At 36.6% G+C, this 19,076-nt stretch overlaps 1 protein-coding gene across 4 annotated transcripts in view; it reads right to left on the bottom strand.

The window, feature by feature from the left end:
- ARID2 (AT-rich interaction domain 2) overlaps positions 1-19,076 on the bottom strand; it is a 94,143-nt gene that overhangs the window by 14,456 nt on the left and 60,611 nt on the right. For all 4 annotated transcript variants that reach the window (XM_015628322.1, XM_033514192.1, XM_015628326.3 and 1 more), the window contains 9 exons: positions 16,548-16,614; positions 16,213-16,463; positions 14,987-15,083; positions 14,697-14,906; positions 14,182-14,349; positions 13,065-13,140; positions 10,729-10,863; positions 10,065-10,264; positions 6,863-9,696 (listed from right to left, as the gene is read on the bottom strand). In XM_015628322.1, coding sequence (XP_015483808.1) covers positions 6,863-9,696; positions 10,065-10,264; positions 10,729-10,863; positions 13,065-13,140; positions 14,182-14,349; positions 14,697-14,906; positions 14,987-15,083; positions 16,213-16,463; positions 16,548-16,614 — 4,038 coding nt within the window. The remainder of the gene's footprint in view (positions 1-6,862; positions 9,697-10,064; positions 10,265-10,728; positions 10,864-13,064; positions 13,141-14,181; positions 14,350-14,696; positions 14,907-14,986; positions 15,084-16,212; positions 16,464-16,547; positions 16,615-19,076) is intronic.

Here is a 19,076-nt window from a genome sequence, read left to right as displayed (position 1 = left end):
CTGAATGCTGAACTTTCCATTTCAAAACAGTGTCAGAATGTTGTTCCTCATTTTTTTTTCCAGAAGGTTCTAGTCAGCAAGACATTTGTAAGGATGATGATAGTAGAAAAATTAAGCTTTTGAATATTATTTAGAGATGAAGACCTAACATCCTTTTTTTTCCCCACTGTTCGAAAACAAATTCACACTCCAAAGAACTCAAATAAAATTACTTGCAAGTCTGTGTAAGAATATTATAAGGAAACACTTTCAAATGGAGCACACCTTTAGATCTTTACAGCTCTGTTACTGAGTAACTTTAGTAACTTTCACTACAAAGAAACAAGCTAACTTCAGTTTCTAACATTTCATTTGCATATTGATTTACATTTTCTTCCTGATGCTCTCATGGATAGCAGTCACACAGTCAGCTGTGAGTTAATAACTATCACAGATTATACTACCAATAACATGACCCAAGGGACAGCAAAAAAGCCTGATCAAAAGCGAAACACATTCCATATCCAAGCAATAAAACAAGATAAAAATAATGAAAAATTCTGCAAAACTCCTGAACACAGCACAACTACTTATGATGCCTGTGATCCATCCACATATGTGAAAAGTTGTAAGAAAGGACTTGAGTCCATTAGTCATAACCACAAACTATTTTGAATTCAGCAATGATTTTCACCTAAAGACCTTTAAGCTATTTCACAGAATGGGTTAATGAATCCTTCACAAGGTATCTTTTAACATAAGGTAAACACAAGTGGAGCCTTTTAATATCAACATCACCTTAAAAAGGCATTTTTAAAATTAAGCTGCAAGTAAAATAATGGACTGTCAGCAGTACAGCTTGTTTTGCAACCTTCACTTGGCATCCCAGTATCAACACATTTTGATGGTCTTTTATGTGACTTTTTATCCCTATAGAACTTCTGTCTTGTTTAATGTGCTGAGGAGAAAATGAGTTTACTGAATTAATTCAGTATTTCCTTTAATTCTCATTATTCAATGTGTGGTTCATGTATTATTTACTCCATTCAGAGCAAACCCTGCAATTAATCTGGAATTATGAATTTTCTCAAGGGTTTCTCTGGCAAGCTTTCCTAGTGGTATTCAAAGGTTTTAGTATCATCTCATTGAAAAATTGTTTATTTTAAGTAAATTGATCTGAGATATACAACACAAAATGTTGCATGCTGAAAATGAAAGAGCTCAGAAAGAGAAACAAATTTTCAGGACAAAAAGTTATCAGTCAGTTTCCCCTCCCATTTTTTTGCCACATTTTTTTTCCCCCTTGTGAGAAAAAAAAACCCTGATAAATTGAAAAGAAACACGTGAAATAGTTCTTGCTGTTTACAATTCTCTTCTTACTGCTCTACTGCGGAGTAGTTTCACCCAAATGTGGTGGACCCAACTTCCATGTAATTTTTAAGACAAAACCATTGCTTGCTTATCAGCTTTGTTGATTGTATTTTTAATCAACACATAAAGCAAAATTACATTTGCTCCTAGCATTTTTTATTTTATTTCAGAAATGAAAGTTTTACAGTCCAAAGGTCACAAAGCCTTCCTCTCTTCATTCAAGAGATCAGAAAGATTCAGAAAGATCAATGCTAATTTTCGGTTTCCTTTTCCCTCTATTGTCATGTATCAGTTTAGTAATGCATGACACTTGGGATATCACTAAATTAGGTACAGCCTTTGTTTTTCAGAAATGAAACTCCTTTTTCTCCCAGAAATGTACCTAGTAATACTTGCTGCATGCTACTTTACAGTGCTCAAATGCAGTGATTATGTAAATTCACTTATTTCTTTAAATTATGACAGATATTAACTTTTCCCAAATGAAGCCTTTCTGAGAAAAGGAATATCCTTAAGTCTTTCCATGAGGCATAAAGGTTCCAGAAAATTTCCTCCTCTAGTAAAAACATTTAATGAATTAATGTTTCCCCAAGAAAATAAATGCCCAGTGCTCCACTGCACTTGAAAGCGCTTCACAACAAGCTTTTATAATCAAATTAAATCTCTCCATGATACAATTTGCAACTGCCACCAATTAGCCCTTTTCTCACAGCACCTTAGGACAGAAAGGTACCTCTAAAGCAGCATCAACTATCTCAGTAGGGTTTACACTCAACCCTAAAGTACACAAATACATTAATGCCTGTACAGTCTGCTTACAGATCAGATACTAGAGCCTACTTTAACAAGCACATAGAGATTTTATATCTAGACTGGGTTGACTTTAGACTGAGGTATTGGAGAGGGGGAGGAAATTCAGCCTGGTCATATAAACCATGAGTACAACTAAGAGCTTTCTGCTAACTACAATGGACTTTTTACAGGATGTTAATTTAATTTTATGCACAAGAGCTCCTACATTTGGGCACACAAGCTTCCTGTATGAGTCGAAGCCAGCTGTGGCCTTCACTTACATTTCAGAGGACCAGTGATGCTATTCCCTTTATGCACGAACAGATAACTATTTTATCATGATACCTGTACATTCTATTTAAAAAGCCTACTGTGCCACCGAGCATCCCCAGTGTGCTGGGGATTTTGCTGACACGTAGAGCCATATGCAGTTTAAAAGCATTAAGCTGCATTTTTTTCCCACCACTAATACATGCACAGCCACTGTAAATAAATGTAATTAAAAAAGAAACAGTTAATTATTAGTAAAAATATTTTTAAAGTATAATGGGATTTACAGCTTGATATAATAAAATTTTGTTTAGCTTATTTATAATAATGAACAGATCTACAAAAACACATAAGCTGAAAACAAATAGAGCAGAATCTGAGTGTGAGAAAGAGGTCAAGTGGATAAGCAGGCACCAAAATAAATGTTCTTTTCTTGTTAGATTATTGAAGTTTATGTCTCCTTGCAACAGTGTGCTTCACAAGTGAAGGGCAATAAAAGTAGAGATTCTGTATTTCACTACTTCCAGCTGAGAAACTCATTTACTCTGTGGCTAGGAATGAATTACACCTCCTGGAGCTATACACCTGCTTTCTGGTGCATGGTAATTCTCGGCATTCCAATCAACAGAGAGCAGGAGCAAACAGAAAAGGCCACACAGATTTTGCCACCTAAATTTCAACACAGGCATGTTTCAAGTGGGCAGCCGTCAGAGAAATGGGCGTGCATTGTTTGTGAGGGTATGACAGTGATGAGCAAGAAAGCCATTACTTTAAAAGCCAGATGAGGCAATTTAAATCAGATATGCTCAATTCTAAGAACTTGGCATGATATCTGAGCATTCCTTTAAAACACACACCAATTGGGACAAACCAACATGGTTATGTTCAACAGATGTTTTGGAGGCGTTTGAAGAGGAATAAGAAAATGTGGCAAAGAAAAGCATACAGATAGGTAATTGCTCATTTCTTTTTCAACCACCAGTCTAGCACAATGCCTCAGGAAAGCAATAAACCATGAACAGAGAACACCAAAAGTAAAGGAAACAATAAAAGTACAGTACCAGTTCTGTCTCCATTCAAGAGTACATTTCATGAGCTTACAAAATATAGATGGAGATGCAAGAACAAAATTGCAGCACCGTGTGTATCATGTACCTATTCTGACATAACTAATAGATCCCCTTTTTTATCATACTGCAAAATATGAAAAGAAATTTTAAAATACTCAGTATACATACAGTGATTTCTCAACAAGCTTTACTGAGGTATACAATTGATAGGGAATAATCTCAGATTATATACACAAGAAACCTGTATTTGTCTAATTGGATTTTAATGGTACTTACATGGGCTGTCCCATAAACAGCCAGTCCACAATTTTCATTATTTTAATAGGCCACTTAAATTAACATTTTTCCCCAAGCACACTGTATCATCCCATTTCATACAACGGAACAAATTTCTCTTAATTTCTAGATTCCCTTAAGGATTATTTAATTCTTTTTTGCTTTTCTTAGTTTTCAGATTATTGTTCCACGCCTGCCCTATTTGTCATTCTTCCTTATCTTCAAGCATCTTCCCTTTCTCCTCTCAGTAGTTTATGACAGCTAATCCTACTGTAGTTGCATAAGCAATACTCTCCTCCTTTTTCTGTCCTCTGAACCTCTTTTCTCAGTCTTTCTGTTTGGTTTTACTTTTCTAAATTTTTTTTCCCTTCTCTCTCACACCTCTCTGAAATACAAGCTGTAGCTTAAAATAAAATTTTAAGCTAACAAGCAAACAAGAATTCAAACACTAAAAGCTTCAGCACCTATGTAATTTTGCCATAGCTAATACCCCTTTATTCTCTGTCCCTCACTGTTTTTCTCCACTTGATTGTATCTTAATAAATTTCACGATGTTTGCAGGAAAAACCATGCTCTCCTTTTTCTTCTGCAAGACAGCCAATATATACTTAGATGCTTCAGAGAGGATAAAACAATGCGGATGCTCAAGTGAAAAAAGCGTTCCTCAGCTGCTGCCTTTCAAAAAAGTCAGGGACAACGAAGCTGCTTGTCAGATGAGGAAGACTCAAAATGTGAGACAGAAAATAGAAGATAACACAAGGCCTAATCTTGAACAAAGTCATAACTAAAATTCACACCCAATTCATGAGACTTCGACTACATTTCTGGATATTTAAAAATACTCCTAAAAGCAGACTTAATATTGGAAATACTTAGCATCTCCTTTTCCAGAAAAGCAGTGGCTATTGCCACTATTGCTGCTCAGCAGCTTTAGAGAAAGAAAAAGAGCTATCCAGGGTGATTTTGGTACTGTTTATAATCCAACATGTTACTTTTAAAGAACTGCAAATCCTAAGCCAAACTACAGTGATCACTATATCTGAACAGAGTACTCTAATATGGGTTCAACTGTAAGTCCATACTTGCAATATTATGACAGATATGATTCATAAATATATAGACATATGGCTAAGGCTAACAGTTAATGAATAAGTTTCTCACCAAGATCAAAACTAATTAACTCATTTCTTCCACATTTATGTAATTTTGAAGAAAGGAAGGGCATCCTACAGACAGCAGAATGAGCAAGCTTTCAGGGATGCAGATTTTAAACCAAGTTCTTCTGATTTGCAAATTTCTACCAAATGGCAAACACAGCAGGCAGCATTTCTGTTTGTACAGGTAATGAAAAATGTAGTAACTATTAATGATAGTGATACTAGGGATAGTGTAAAAAAAGAAGATATCAGCACAGAAAGTATTTTTCTATCCTCCCGCTCTAGTATCATGAGATACATTATCAAAATTAAGTGAAATAGTTAAATGTATTACCCCCTTCTCAAAATTCTTAAAATCTGATAATTTAGCAGCTGCTTCAGATAAAACTGCAAATTCTTTTCAGCTACATATTGAGGGAATAAATAAACATATTCCATTTAAGAGACAGACACACCATTTTGTACTTCAGCCAAATCCTTTGCAAAACTGTAACAGAAATTCAAACTGTGTAACAGCTAAAGACACTCAGTGTAAAAAGCAAGGCAGAGCTAATACATCTGCAGTGTAGAAAATCTAGCATGCTGTCCCTGTGATGCTAACAGAAACTGTTCATTTTGGTCAAATTATTTCTATTAAGAACAAAGATAAATAACATACCAAAAAAATACAGATCTCCCCCCAACAAAACCGAAGTGAAAATTCAGGAGTGAGTTCAAAGACATTCAAAGACATTTTAAGAATTAACTCTGTGCACTGTGGCAGTCAGAAGGAAAAAGTAGAGAAAGTAAAAAAGGAAGGAACTTTTTAACTATTAACCCTGATTTTTGACAACTAGGAAAGTCAAGAGTTTTCAAGAGCAACCTAACTTGTCACAGAAAATGAAGTAGCGAGAGCCAGCACTTGTCACATTTTGAGTTCTAAGTCTAGATAAACCCATCGTGTCTTTGCCTTCTACTTTCTCAAATGCAAACAAACCCCCAACCAAAAAAAAAAAATAAATTAAAAAAGGTAAGAAATAAAAGACCTGTTACTCTGTTACTCCAAGGTCAAAATGTACTAATGTACACTCAGGACTTCATTTCCTCACTCTCATCTGTCAGAACTCTTAACCGCCAGACCTACCATTCCATTCCCTCTGCTCCTAATTCAGGTTAGGAATGGGTTTTTTGGAGAGCAATTTTCTATGCCTATGTACAAAACTAAAATAAATTTTAGATAACAGAATAATCTCTAATATGATTATTAATTAATACTCCTGATGTCCATACCTCATTTCTAGTAAAGTGTTAGGGAGTAACCACTTTCAAAAAGTTCAACAAATTCAATCAAGGGACAAAAAAAGCCCAACAAAACCTCACCAAAGCTTGGCAAACAGAGGGGAAAAAAAACCCCGAAACATTGCTTGTTTTATTGATAAGCACTGTAAATATTTTGTAATGAATAAATGTAAATATTTCAGCAAATTTACAAAATAATACTTTCTCCTAACTGTAGTGAGCCCACAAAGAAAGACCTTGAAGACCAGTTTTAAATGCAAGAACTTCAACTCATTTCAGCCATCCTGATTGCAGGTGTGGTTCTTTTCCAAAAAACATATTCACCCCTCCACCATGACCAAGAATAAAATGCAGAACAACACTGACATTTTTGCAAGACAATCCAGCAAATTGTTGTTTTCAGAACAATTAATCTTTAAAGGAAGAAAATAGTGAGCAAAAGTTGTTTTCTCACTGTGTATTATCAAGCTACAAATTATGAATTCCACTATTGTCACTGATATTGAAGAAGTACGTAAACTGCTGTGGAAGAAGAGAAAGTATAATTTTCTGAATATCAGAAATACTATGCAAGAGATATCAACCGAGCTCACATTTTCAGCCATGTTATTTCACAGCATTAGTCAGAATCACAGTCAGAATAAACACAAAAAGAACACTGCAACATACCTGTGTGACCATGCTTTGTATATACGTGGTTGGATGCTGCTGCTTTTGTTGAACAGCACTTTCTATTGCTACTTTCGCTACAGTGCTTGGATCCGCTCCAGCTGGCACAGCAACCATAGTTGCACTGCAACCAGCATTGTTGGGGTCACTGATTGTAACAATTCTAACTCCTACTTTATTTGGAATTCCTGGAACAGTTTCCCTGTCATTATCCTCTGCTGGCCTCTTTGCAGTTTTGCATTCTGCTGTGCCATTAGTAGACCGAACTTCGGAGGACAGGGTAGACTGGGACACTCTAGGTCCTGAGTGTGGAACTGCTATGATTTGATGCCCCTGTATAACAGAGGCTGTAGATTGTGGTGAGACAACTACACTTGGGCGTTGCTGAGGCACATCTGAATTCAAACTTGAAGCTAGAGGTCCATTAGGTAAATCAGTGTTGGTACCACTAAGTTGCTGGGTTAACAGTTTTGCAGCCTCCTGTGTACCGCTTACAACAGGTGAACTACTCAAAGTTAATACAGGCCCATTAGAAATTCTTTCCCCTTGATCACCTTTGGCAGTATCTTGCTGCGTGGCATCCAAATTCCCTTGTTGTTCCACTGAAGATATCTCACCATTTCCTACATGATTGGAAGTTTTGTGATTTGGAATGTTTTTGCTCAAATGAGAACAATCTCCTTTATCAAAATCACAGATTCCATTAACTAGGGGCTTCTTCAAATCACTTTTAATTTCCTGTGTGTCCGTTTGTTCAAAGTTCTGCTTTCCAGGAGCTCCGTTCTCACCCATTTCTAATGATGGCCCATTACTGACTTGTGAGCACTGATTGGCCTCATTCTGTGTTTTCCCTGAGTTAGAAGGAGGTAGACTGGAGTCACTATACTTTCTCCCATTTAAAAGACTTCCCACCTGCATTTCACTTTCTTTTGCATCCCCATTGCTGGTGTTTGCAGCTCCTCTTCGGCAGGAAGGATTCTCCATAACTTCAATTTTACGTTCATGAATGTGTAAACCTGTTGCTTCCTTTGCTTCTTCCTCCTTTTGGCAAATTATTTTATCACCTTTGAATGGGGGAGCAGCAGTACACGGTGATTGTCCAGCTGAAGGTGCTTGAGTAGCTGGAAGGGTTTGCACCTGTAGCCCAACTCCTGTCTGTGCTCCACTCACTGAAATTCCTGCTGGAGCAATGATCTGAGTTGCATTTCCCTGACTCACAGTTGCAGTAGCAAAACTCGTATTTGGCACAACTGTTATCGTAACCTGGTTGCCAGTAGTCCCTTGGAAAATAGTTGCTGGGCTGTTAGAGATCAACTGGCCTGGCAATATCTGTAAATTAGAAATGGGTACTGTTTGCACTGCCCCTTGGGGTGGGATTGCACCCGGAACCAGCTGAACATTCTGCTGTCCAACTAGCAGCTGCTGAGCTGGAGACTGTCCTTGAACTCCAAAACCTGGTGTCTGGTTATTGGCCATCTGATAAACCACCTGAGGGCTAGGAGCTCTTGCATTGTTAGGTGGAGGAATCTGTGGAGCTGGGAGTATAAGCTTCCCCCCTGGAGTTGAGGGGCCTCTTTTTGGAAGAAGCAGTTGTTTTATCAGGCTAGACTCACCAGAATTGGGCTGGCCAACCCCTGTATTAGATTGTTGTGACTGAACTTGCATTTGCATCGGTTGTTGTACCTGTACCTGCTGCTGCGATGATGCTGGTGAGTGTTGCTGCTGCTGCTGCCTCTTTACAGAAAGCATCTGGCTAACAGTAGGAGGGGGTCCTTGTGACTGAGGAGTGGTAGATGAAGATGACATAACTGTAGGGACTTGATTATTTGTAACTGGACCTGGGGACGGTGAAGATGATGGAGTAATGCTCGGCTGTCCAGCCAACTGGACAGTTTGGCCAGCAGGAATAGAAGCTGGGTTAGCAAGCACGATTTGATGAATGGCTGGTGCATACGTCTGACCTTGCTGAGCGGGCTGGCTTACTATCACTACACTTTGCTGGGATGGTGGTGGAGGCTGCTGCTGTGGCTGCTGCCCCACAGCAGGTGGACCTTGCTGAGACGGCAGAGGCTTTGGTGCAATATTCTGAAACCCTACTCTGGATGTTGGTGGGTTCTGAACACCTGCAATTGTAACCACCTGCCCAGCTGCTACTTGGAAATTTTGAACTGTGGTGGCAGAAACAATGTTAGATGCAGAGGTTGTGACATACTGCTGTGGTGCTATGATGACTGTATCTTGTTGCTGGTTACCCGCAGAGGACTGCTGAGATGATGTCTGCCCAGGTTGTGATGGTGTGCTGATTAGCTGTTGACCCTGTGAAACTGCTGAACTGCATGCTGGTAGATTTTGTACTCTGCCAAATATATGACCCTGAGGTACAGCTTGCTGAATTACCGTAACAGGAGTGCCTGAAGGTATCTGTCCTGGTACCACTGCATGCAGTGGGGACTGTTGCTGAATTACAGGTTGGTGGTGAAGCATCTGAGAACTCACAACTGTAACAGACGGCTGCTGGCCTGTGGTGCTGTGATTTTGATTAGAAGCTCCTCCTACTGCAATAGGAACAGGAACTGCAGACTGAGGAACAGAGCTCTGTATTACTGCAGCCTTCACTACTTCACAGGATATTGGACCTTTATTCTGTATAACAGTCATTGGAGCATTTTGTTGTGTATGAATAGAAGGATTCTGTGGAATTCTAGAAACAGTCTGTGCCACAGTGTGAACACCTTGAATTGGAAAAGACATCTGTGTTGCTGTCAGAGTTGAAGACTGGTTTATAGGGGTCCTCTGATAGTGATTTCCTACACCTGGTAGCCCATGCGGGATTCCTGTTGAAATAAACACAGTAGAAGTTTGGAAGCAGAGATTATTTCTCTTATTTCACATATTAACTAACAAATTTTAAAAAATCCAAGATTTGAAACTGCAATTCTACATGAAGTGGTTTCTGTTCTCAGCTCTACAGAGTCTGAATTAATGATGCAGCAACAATGGCTTGTCTGCTGACAGGAAAGCTTACGGGTTACATGTCAAAGCATGCAAGGAAATACTACAATACTATTCCCAACATTACTGAATATACTCAAAACACGTGGCCTCAACTTCTAACACTTTCAAGCTATGTTCAAAAACTTCTGGCTTTTTTTATGGTTTCAGGATCAATGCAAAATACTTTATACATAATTAATTTAAAAACCTGCTGGCAAAGGAGACGAAGACACATCAGGAATTGAATCAACCCGGACAACTGGGGTAGACGAAGTTGGTGGCTGCTGATAGTACATCTGAATGGGAAGCGGTATAGCTCTCCTTTTCACTCCTACCACATGTATATGTGCTTGACCATTGTTACTTGGATCTTCTACTCTCTTCACTGTATGATTTGGAAAGACAGTTCTGTCAAACACAACATAAATCCATGTTAATAAACACAGAAAGTCAACCCTCTTGCAATGTTTTTGTTTTACCTAACTGCTCTTGTGTGCAGAGTAATAGAAGGAATGCCTGCATCTTTACAACACAGCAGGATTTTCCAATAGCATGTGAGTGTTCATCACTGAGGACTAGCAGGTTCCCCCAGATGGCTGAGATGCCATACAACCTATGCAAAAATTACAAAATCTCAAAAAACTACTTCAGAAAGAATCAGAAGGACTAGACGCAGGGAAGGAACCTATTCAAATATCTTGAAATAGAATGTAATAAAATTAAACAAACTCTAAACTAATTTGTTTCAATTAAAATTCCAAAACTGGATGTCTTTCAACTCAGCAGATTTTTTCTCAAAGAAATCTAAAGCTACTACTTAGTTTTAAGAACATACAATTGCTTCTTTATTGCTACATAAATTCTTGTCTTACCGCAGGCATTTATAAAATCCAGTTGATGTTAGGATTCCACCTCGAGCTAATTTACTACAAGTAGAGAGGTATTCAGAGTACATTTCTGCTCGAGAGACAGAGCAATCAAGGTTCACTTCAAAATGGGCATTCAACCTGAAGATGGAAAAAACAAACTATGAAGCAAAATACTGAGAGTACTTTTAAAGGGGTTGTTAAAATCCTTCAGTCTGTATCAGAGACTTTTGAGATCTGCCAGCAACATGGAAAACAGCATTTTAGTATATTGTTTTGTCAGATGTCTGTTCTACACTTTCTCCTTCTCACTGCTTATGAATCAACAAACTGGAATCCTGACAAATGCTTTTATTTATATAAGCATACATATATGTATATATATTTACATAGTTATATACATATTATTTATTATTTATAGAAAGTTGTCTCCACCTATGCCTTTTTTATTGTATATTCTGCAAAAACAAATGAGAATGCATAGTTTGTTGGGCCTCATCCCCACAGCTCTATTGTTATTCCTTAATGATTCTACTTTCACAAAAGATGGGCTGAAAGCTAACTAATTCTTCATCACAAATTTTTATCATAAATCAATGTTTGTATATCTAATATTCACTTAACAGTGAAAAGTATTTTTATCTCCTAAAGAATCTCCACAAGTCCACAGACCATCTAACCTATAACCTCACAGGAAGCTGTGAGAAAAGGAAATATCTTCTATCAGTTTAATTTTATTTCACTTAGATCCACTGCTCCAACCCAGAGACAAAAGGACTGTTCATCCCCAGCACCAAACAGAGGCAAGTAACAATTCTCACTAAGTACTCAAATATTGGCATGAGAATAAAAGAAATATTTTAGTTGTCAGCATTTATTATATGGTGCTAACATTCTGGAAAACTACAATGCATTCTCCTTTGTAGAGCCCTACACTCCAAATGTAACTAGATGAAAAGCCTATGATTACATTCTTTTAATTGTGTTCTCTCATAAAGATTAAGTACCATTTCTCCTGCAGTTGTTAGAATTTTATTATTACAAAAACTGAGATCACATTATATTAACAGAAAGTTAAGGTATTAATTAAATTTGGCATATTGGACAAGTGACTGTCCAGTTGGATATGTGATATTAGGCTGACACACCAGCAAACTGGAGATGTTCAGAACTTAAAATTGTGAAATGAGATCTGTGGTCAGTACTTCACTGTCACTGCATTTATCTCCTACTGAATCTAAGCTGGCTAGTAATACATCCAGGAAGGTCAGCTTAAATACCTTGTCTTTTTGCTGCTTTCAAGAGATAGTAACTAAATTCTACTGCTATGATTTACTCATTTTCCCATTTCTCTAAGTAGGAAGCAATGACTAAAGCATACCATGAAAATGTACATCAATCTAAGTTTGCTAATGTGATCTGCAGAGAGAGTCCAGTTCTAGGTATCCCTGTTCAAATGCCTAAATGTGAAATTCCTCGATCTTTCAGCAGTTAATTATTATGGTTAATAATACTTTGCAGTGTGCAAAGAGAAGCATGGAAACATCAGCTAACCACAAAAATCTGCAGGATTTCCCCCCATACAACTGAAGCTCTGCTGAAAGTATAACTTCATGATAACCTAAAACACTAAGCTCTGTAAATTCCAGCCACTTTATCTGGAAGGTGCTTGTCTCCTCAGTATGACTAAAGATGAACATATGAGGTGTGAAGGAGCAGAGGTGAAAAGGCCCATCAGGAACCAATTAATACAAATACTTAGAATGTGAGTTGATTTACCTAAGACAAATAATTCAGAAAGATCACCCACAGTCTACATAAGAACCACAGCAGAGACAGTTTTTCTCTAAATATCTGACAATAATACTAGTTGAAAGCAAGAGAATTTGAATGGAAAAGACTTTGATCTTCTTTAACTTGAGGTTCACAATGATCATGTGAGTTTTGCAGCGCCTCACTTCATAATTTGATAATTACTTTTATACTGATTCAGTAATATAGCAAGACATTAGCAGATGAAAATATCTGTGAAACAGGTAATGCTGCTTGACAATTTAAAAAATAAATTAAATCAAGATGAGAGTTAAAAATCAAATCAAATTCTGTCTTAAGAGAAAAAACAACTAATTTCATGGATCAACAGGCAAAGACTGAATATTCTGGTTAAGATTTGCTTTCGTACTTCTTCAAAGCAATGACAGAATGGATTTGGTTTACACTTTTCAGAAAAATTAATCTACCAGTAAAGAGAAGCAAACTAGAAAATTCTGTGACACATGAATTCAGTATTTTTCTTTGTGTTTCTTCTTCATTAATGTATTTGAATAGAACTATACACTTACCATTGACATGCAAATTTCTCACTGTCTATTTCTACTATTCCTGGAGGTGGAGCAACGTGTGGTGCTGTCCTAGAGGCTGTAAAGGATGTGGGGAAGAAAAAAAACCAAAACTTGCTGAAATGTTTTTTGTCCTCCTGAATGAAGCACTTCATGACATCCACTGGAACAGTTTCTCCTATGTTTGTCAGCAAGGATGTATCCAGCTAAGACAAGTCAAGAAGGTCCCCAGAGCAGACTACAGATCTGCACCACGGTTTACCAAAGTGAAGCAGGGCTTGCCAGGGCCAGAGTCACCACTCAAGGGCAACCATGAGGTCTGCACCTAGTGAATGGCTGCTTGCAGATTCTGGATCTCAGCACTTTAATGTACTGAGCGTGATTTTAAAGTGGCACAATACTCCACCAAAACAGGCACAAATACACAGCAATTATTTTTCCAATTCTTAAGTGGATGCAACTATAATGCAAAGGATTTTGTGGCAACGTCACATCAGTTCATCCTATCCACTTTTTTTCACCCCCTTGGTTACATTCTCTCCCAGTCTTTTTTGCTGTGGGATCTAAACCCATTCCAGAATTATCACACTTAGACATGTAAACCAGTGTCTGCTGAAATGGTTCTTTCTCAGTAACCTCCTAAGAAAAGTTACAATTTGGTTCACATAACAAGAAAGTTCTGTTTAGAACCTTCAAGAGTCAGTCTGTCTCATCTTATCTCTGCAATTCTACCAAATACTGTATATTACTGCCAAATAATATCCAGTGTAAAACACAATATAAAATGGACCTCTAATTTGCTAAAAATTGTGGGAACAATCTAAAATGGGTACTTTTTCTTCCCAAAGAACAAGTTAAAATAAGCAATGCATATAACTTTCAGAGAATTTTTAAATTACCAACCGAAAAACATTAAATTTCTTTCAAAGCTTGTTTTACAACAGTTTTGATTAACATAGCTTTGGCTAACAGCATATTTGCTTCATGAGTGTTTGAAAAAGATACATATGTTATGCATAATGTTATACTTACTTATGTAAACTTATCTAGAAATCTAGAGAAGATAAAGATCATATGGGAAATTTTATAGAACAGTGTGTTCTCTTGCAGTGATACTCACCTGGGACACCTGTTGCATGGGCCTGTGAAGAACCATGATCCATTACCTGTGGTCTGACATCAAGTATTCCTTGCTGGCTAACACACTGATGTTCAATGAGCTTTACAGCAGTAAGAGCATCAGGTCCAAACATCTGGATGTCCATAGAAACCAGACATACTAATGTATCTAAAGTATTGAATGCAAAACCAACAATGATATTAGGACAAGACAAATGCTGTTGGAACATTTGCTTTAAAATTGCCATGTGTTGAAAGGAAACTAGTCTTTGCATGCTTCTGTAGGTTTGTTTGTTTTTTTTAAACACACTTAATGGCATTAAAAAGATTTCAGAATTTGTAGCATCATCAATTCCTCGAGGACACAATGAATAACTTTAGTAAATTCCATCCCCATGCTGTGTGCTCATACACACACACAAGCAAGACACATTTTTAAGAATATGTCATGGTCAGTGGTTAAGTCTTTTTTTCTTACATAAGCAAGAGAAGGAATCCATTTTGCTTCTCCCTTACCTATGCTCTTCTCTACTTTAGCAATCTTTGAGCAGGCCACTTCTCCCATTTCTGTGAGCATATATAGCACCTCAAGTGCTGAGATTACAAGCAGCACATCTGGTAGTGTGAGATGACATATGATCTCTTTATAGGAATCTTGATCCACATATTCACAAATTAAGACACCATTATCTTCAGCCTTACAAAGATTTGCCAAGATTTCCATGCCTGAAGAACAAATACGAGATAGTTTTAAACAGCAATAATTACAATTCTGATACAATAACAAGAATAGCTAGAGATCTTACCTCTCATTTTTAGAAATCTATCCCTTGACATGAGGCATTTTGTAACTGTGTGGAACATTAGATGAGTAGTTTTGAAATCAACAGGATCCAAAAGAAGCTGGTGAGAAAGAAAATAAAATTACTAACACTATCCACATAGTCCTAATGGTTCAAATACTTAAATCTGCTTATTAAAATAAAAGATTCAGAAGCATTTAAGTGCAGCAAACACATATTACACTTGTGTTCATAAAAACTGAACCCTGTGAGCTTTTGATTGTACCTAGCGTTTTGAGCCCCCTCCTCCTTTTCTGCTCTGAAGCAGCAATCTAATTTACACCTTCCAGTGCTCAGAATAAGGAAAATAACTTTATTCTCAGGCAGTCAACAGTATACACAAATGGATTCTAATATCTAACGAAGACCAGAACTTGAATAACAACAAGTACTCCTTCCCAAATGCTACCCCAGTCTTATTTCTACTTCTGCTTCTCAATTAGAGATCTCAAACATAAGTAACATTCTTTCTCATTCAAAAGAAGCTGGGTACATGGTAAATAAAAAACATCTTTTCCTTTAATACGTAGTAGCGGACCAATACTTCCACTCTTATTCTCCAGTAATACCCATTTTACTTAAATTTATATGCTATATTTAAAAATATATGGACTATCTAAATATACTACCTATAAAATCTATATAATTTTCTGTACGATAATATGACATACAGAAATAGTATATAACATTCAAACTTCTCAAAAAAAAAAAAAAAGGAGAGAGATGCCTCACATGATTCTGGCAGCGTACCCTGTGGCATATGACTAGTTTACGCAAAGTACAGTACACAGGACATAAAATTCTCTACAACCCTCTTTCTTAAACACACTATTTTGAAGTTACGACTAAAGGTTATAATTATGAAGTGAAGAAGCTAGCATACAGACTGCAGAACATAACAAATTCTTTTCTTCTCTCTGGGAAACTAAACTGAAAATTATACACTATGAATATCTTCTATCTCCCTACATCATCAGTCTTCTTCATGTGATTCTATTTTAGAAAACTGACACATAACAGCCATATTTTAGTTTTGGCTCTGAATACTTGTTTCCAAATTTCTAATTACAAATTCAGAGAATAATTTATTTCATTCTGCATCCAATGATAAAGGGAAAAAAAAATCATGCCATTAACACTACTGCTTTTATCAATTTATATTTGAATTATTCTGTTTGAAAGCACATTACCTCTGCTGCAATATTTCCCAGCGTGTCAAGCCCCAACTGCCGTAGAGAAATAAAGTGACTGTGAGCAGAGAGTAGCAGGAACCGAAGACAAGTACGATTAGCTGCCAGAAGTTTAACATTTCCCTCTTCAAAAGAAAGATTTCTTAAAATCACTGCTATCTGAAGTACCCGCTGCCCTTCAATATCATTAATGCCCAATTTGCGAGGTGGATGAAATAAGGATTCCCAAATCCATTCTTCTGATGGAATATCTGTGAAGTAAATAAATAAATTTTAGTCCTTCCATTGCTCCATTTACCAACATGCATGTATTAAGATTAGTCAAGATGTCTCACCTTGAGATTTGCTTCTGTCAGAAATTAGATCACGAACTTCAATATCCTCAACAATATCCTTCCAAAACTGAAGAAAGAATTAAAAATACTTAATTTCTAGGAGCTACTTCTTTAAATATTAACTACTTTTATTTCTATCACATTAAAATATTGCCATAATATTAAAATAATTGTTCTTTAAAAATTTCCTAGTACTTTGATTCATTTGATAGTAACCAGAAGTGATGATTGCAAGATGTTCAGTTACTTTACACTAAGGAACTCTTCCATTCAAGCACCAGAAGTATGCAGTCATGATCAACCAGTATTGCCAAAGAAGTGCTTTGCTGAAGCACATACTGAAACTATGGGGCAGTTTTCCATACACCATTAGAAATACAGCAATTACAAATGGAAAAAAAGTACAACTCATCCTCCTCCATCTCCTACAAACAAGGTAGAATAAGGTAACTCCTCCCAGTCTCAGCAGATCTTAAGAGTCCTTGCAAGAAGTTGCTATTTGGATAGACTTTTTAAAGCTGCTGTTGTATATCCTACCTCATCATAACACAATAAAAAGAAACAACCACCACCATCACAAAAAAACCCGAACCTATAAATATAACCAAAGCAAAACACTTCAGCAGACAGGAATTCAAATTAGTTTACAAATTTATGGTCTGGTCTATAAATGGTTGTTTTGTTGCTAGTCTTGTTGAAATTCAAGAATTAATCAAGGAATTAAGGTTTGCAAGCTAATAAAAAGACATATTGTGATGTATAATAATATAAAAATATATAATGATACATGCATTCTAATGTGTATATCTGAAGAAAGATATAAACCTTCCTTTGACTAATAAAAATTTGTACATTTCTTTGACTCACTAATGAAATACCGCTCCTCTTTTGACTATAATCACAGAATAAAACCACCAATAAATCTGGATAAAAAGGGAAGGATGGGAAGTACAACCAGCTGAACAGCAGGAGAAATTTTGCTATGCAAATGTAATTACTAAATTACAGCATTCATACCAAGCTTGACACTACTATTTTCTTGATAAATACAATACTACAGATTTTCTAAATTGGAAGGGAAAGAATTTTATTTTCACTGCAATGTTGCTAAATGGCGTCCAAGTACTGTTTAGGAAAGAGGATTTACTTGCACAGAAAGGATTATTACCTCATTTTAGCAAAGACAAGAACAGCAAAAAAAAAGGTCTTAACTTCTTACTGTTTGTGACAAATAGATTTTTCTAATTAATATGGAAGCTACAAACCAAGAGCCACAGAAGATGAAGGCATGCAGGCAAAATTCTGTTACAAGGGAACAGGTGAAACATGACAATTTTTTTTTTTCCCCAAAGGAATAGCAAAAATGGAAACAAATAATAAAGCTTTCTGGGCATTCATTTGAAAAACATAGCACAAAGGCAACAAAAAATTAGTTCAGCATTACAAGCAGTTATTTATTACCTACTATGAAGGACAGCTGCAATCTAATACTACATATTAATAGAAATAAGCATGACAGGGTGCAAAAGTAAAGGTCTTTATCACTAGTTATTCCTATATGTACATTTAAATCATGGACTACTAATAGAAACATAAAGCTGAAACATGGAAGCAACCAAACAGTGCTTAACTACATAACATCCAGATGCTAAGACATAATGGACAAAGAACTTGATTCATATTCACAGTCTGATCACTGTCAGTAGGCAAGTTCCTTTGGAAAACAATGCAAAGGATTATACAGAATTCACTGCAAATTCGATCAACCAAATGACTGCCCATAAAAGCAATGGACATTTGAGTACACAAAACATAATGTAGCAATGGTATGACTACTATTGTCCAAGAAAAATACAAGAGCAATTGGAGTCAAGTCAGCTTGACAGATTACTGTGAGAGACAAGGAAAGTGATGTTTGAAAAGTATTTCAGGTATTTAAGTGCATAAAGATACTCTCTGCACAGTATCTGAGAAAGATTCAGAGGATAAACGCAGAGTAAATAAAAAAAAATTAAATTTATACAAAGAAGAAGGAGTTGGGCAACAAAATAAAAAAAAACCCCACAAAATAAAGAAGACAATCAGAGAAGTAAGTAAGGTGTAAAAACAGCATGTATGTGGATTTTGGAACTCTACAGCTAGAGGAGGCCTCAAGAAGTCCAAGAACATGAAATGCAAATCATTTGACTGAAGTAAATAGATAGGAACAGTGCATGAAGAAGTGTAACACAATTTTTCATACACTACACATCAGACACTGAACAGCTGTTGAAGATATACCTGGGAAAACAGCTAAATCTACCAGATTATAAACATACTACATAAAGAAATCACTCTTGAAAGCAAACTATCCTCACAAGAGAACTTTGGTAACATGAGGCTATGTCAAACTGTCAAAAATGGGAAGCTTATTCAAAGCCAAGTCAAACAGTCAAAAACCGGAAAGTTTCCAGAGTAGAGGAGAAAACATCTGAGCAGGATGCCATCAGAGCTTGTGGACGGGGACAACAAAACAAACAAGGAGAGATA

Source organism: Parus major, chromosome 1A (assembly GCF_001522545.3).
Source record: "Parus major isolate Abel chromosome 1A, Parus_major1.1, whole genome shotgun sequence".
NCBI classification, from domain to species: Eukaryota; Metazoa; Chordata; class Aves; order Passeriformes; family Paridae; genus Parus; species Parus major.
This window is presented reverse-complemented; position numbering and strand designations above follow the sequence as displayed.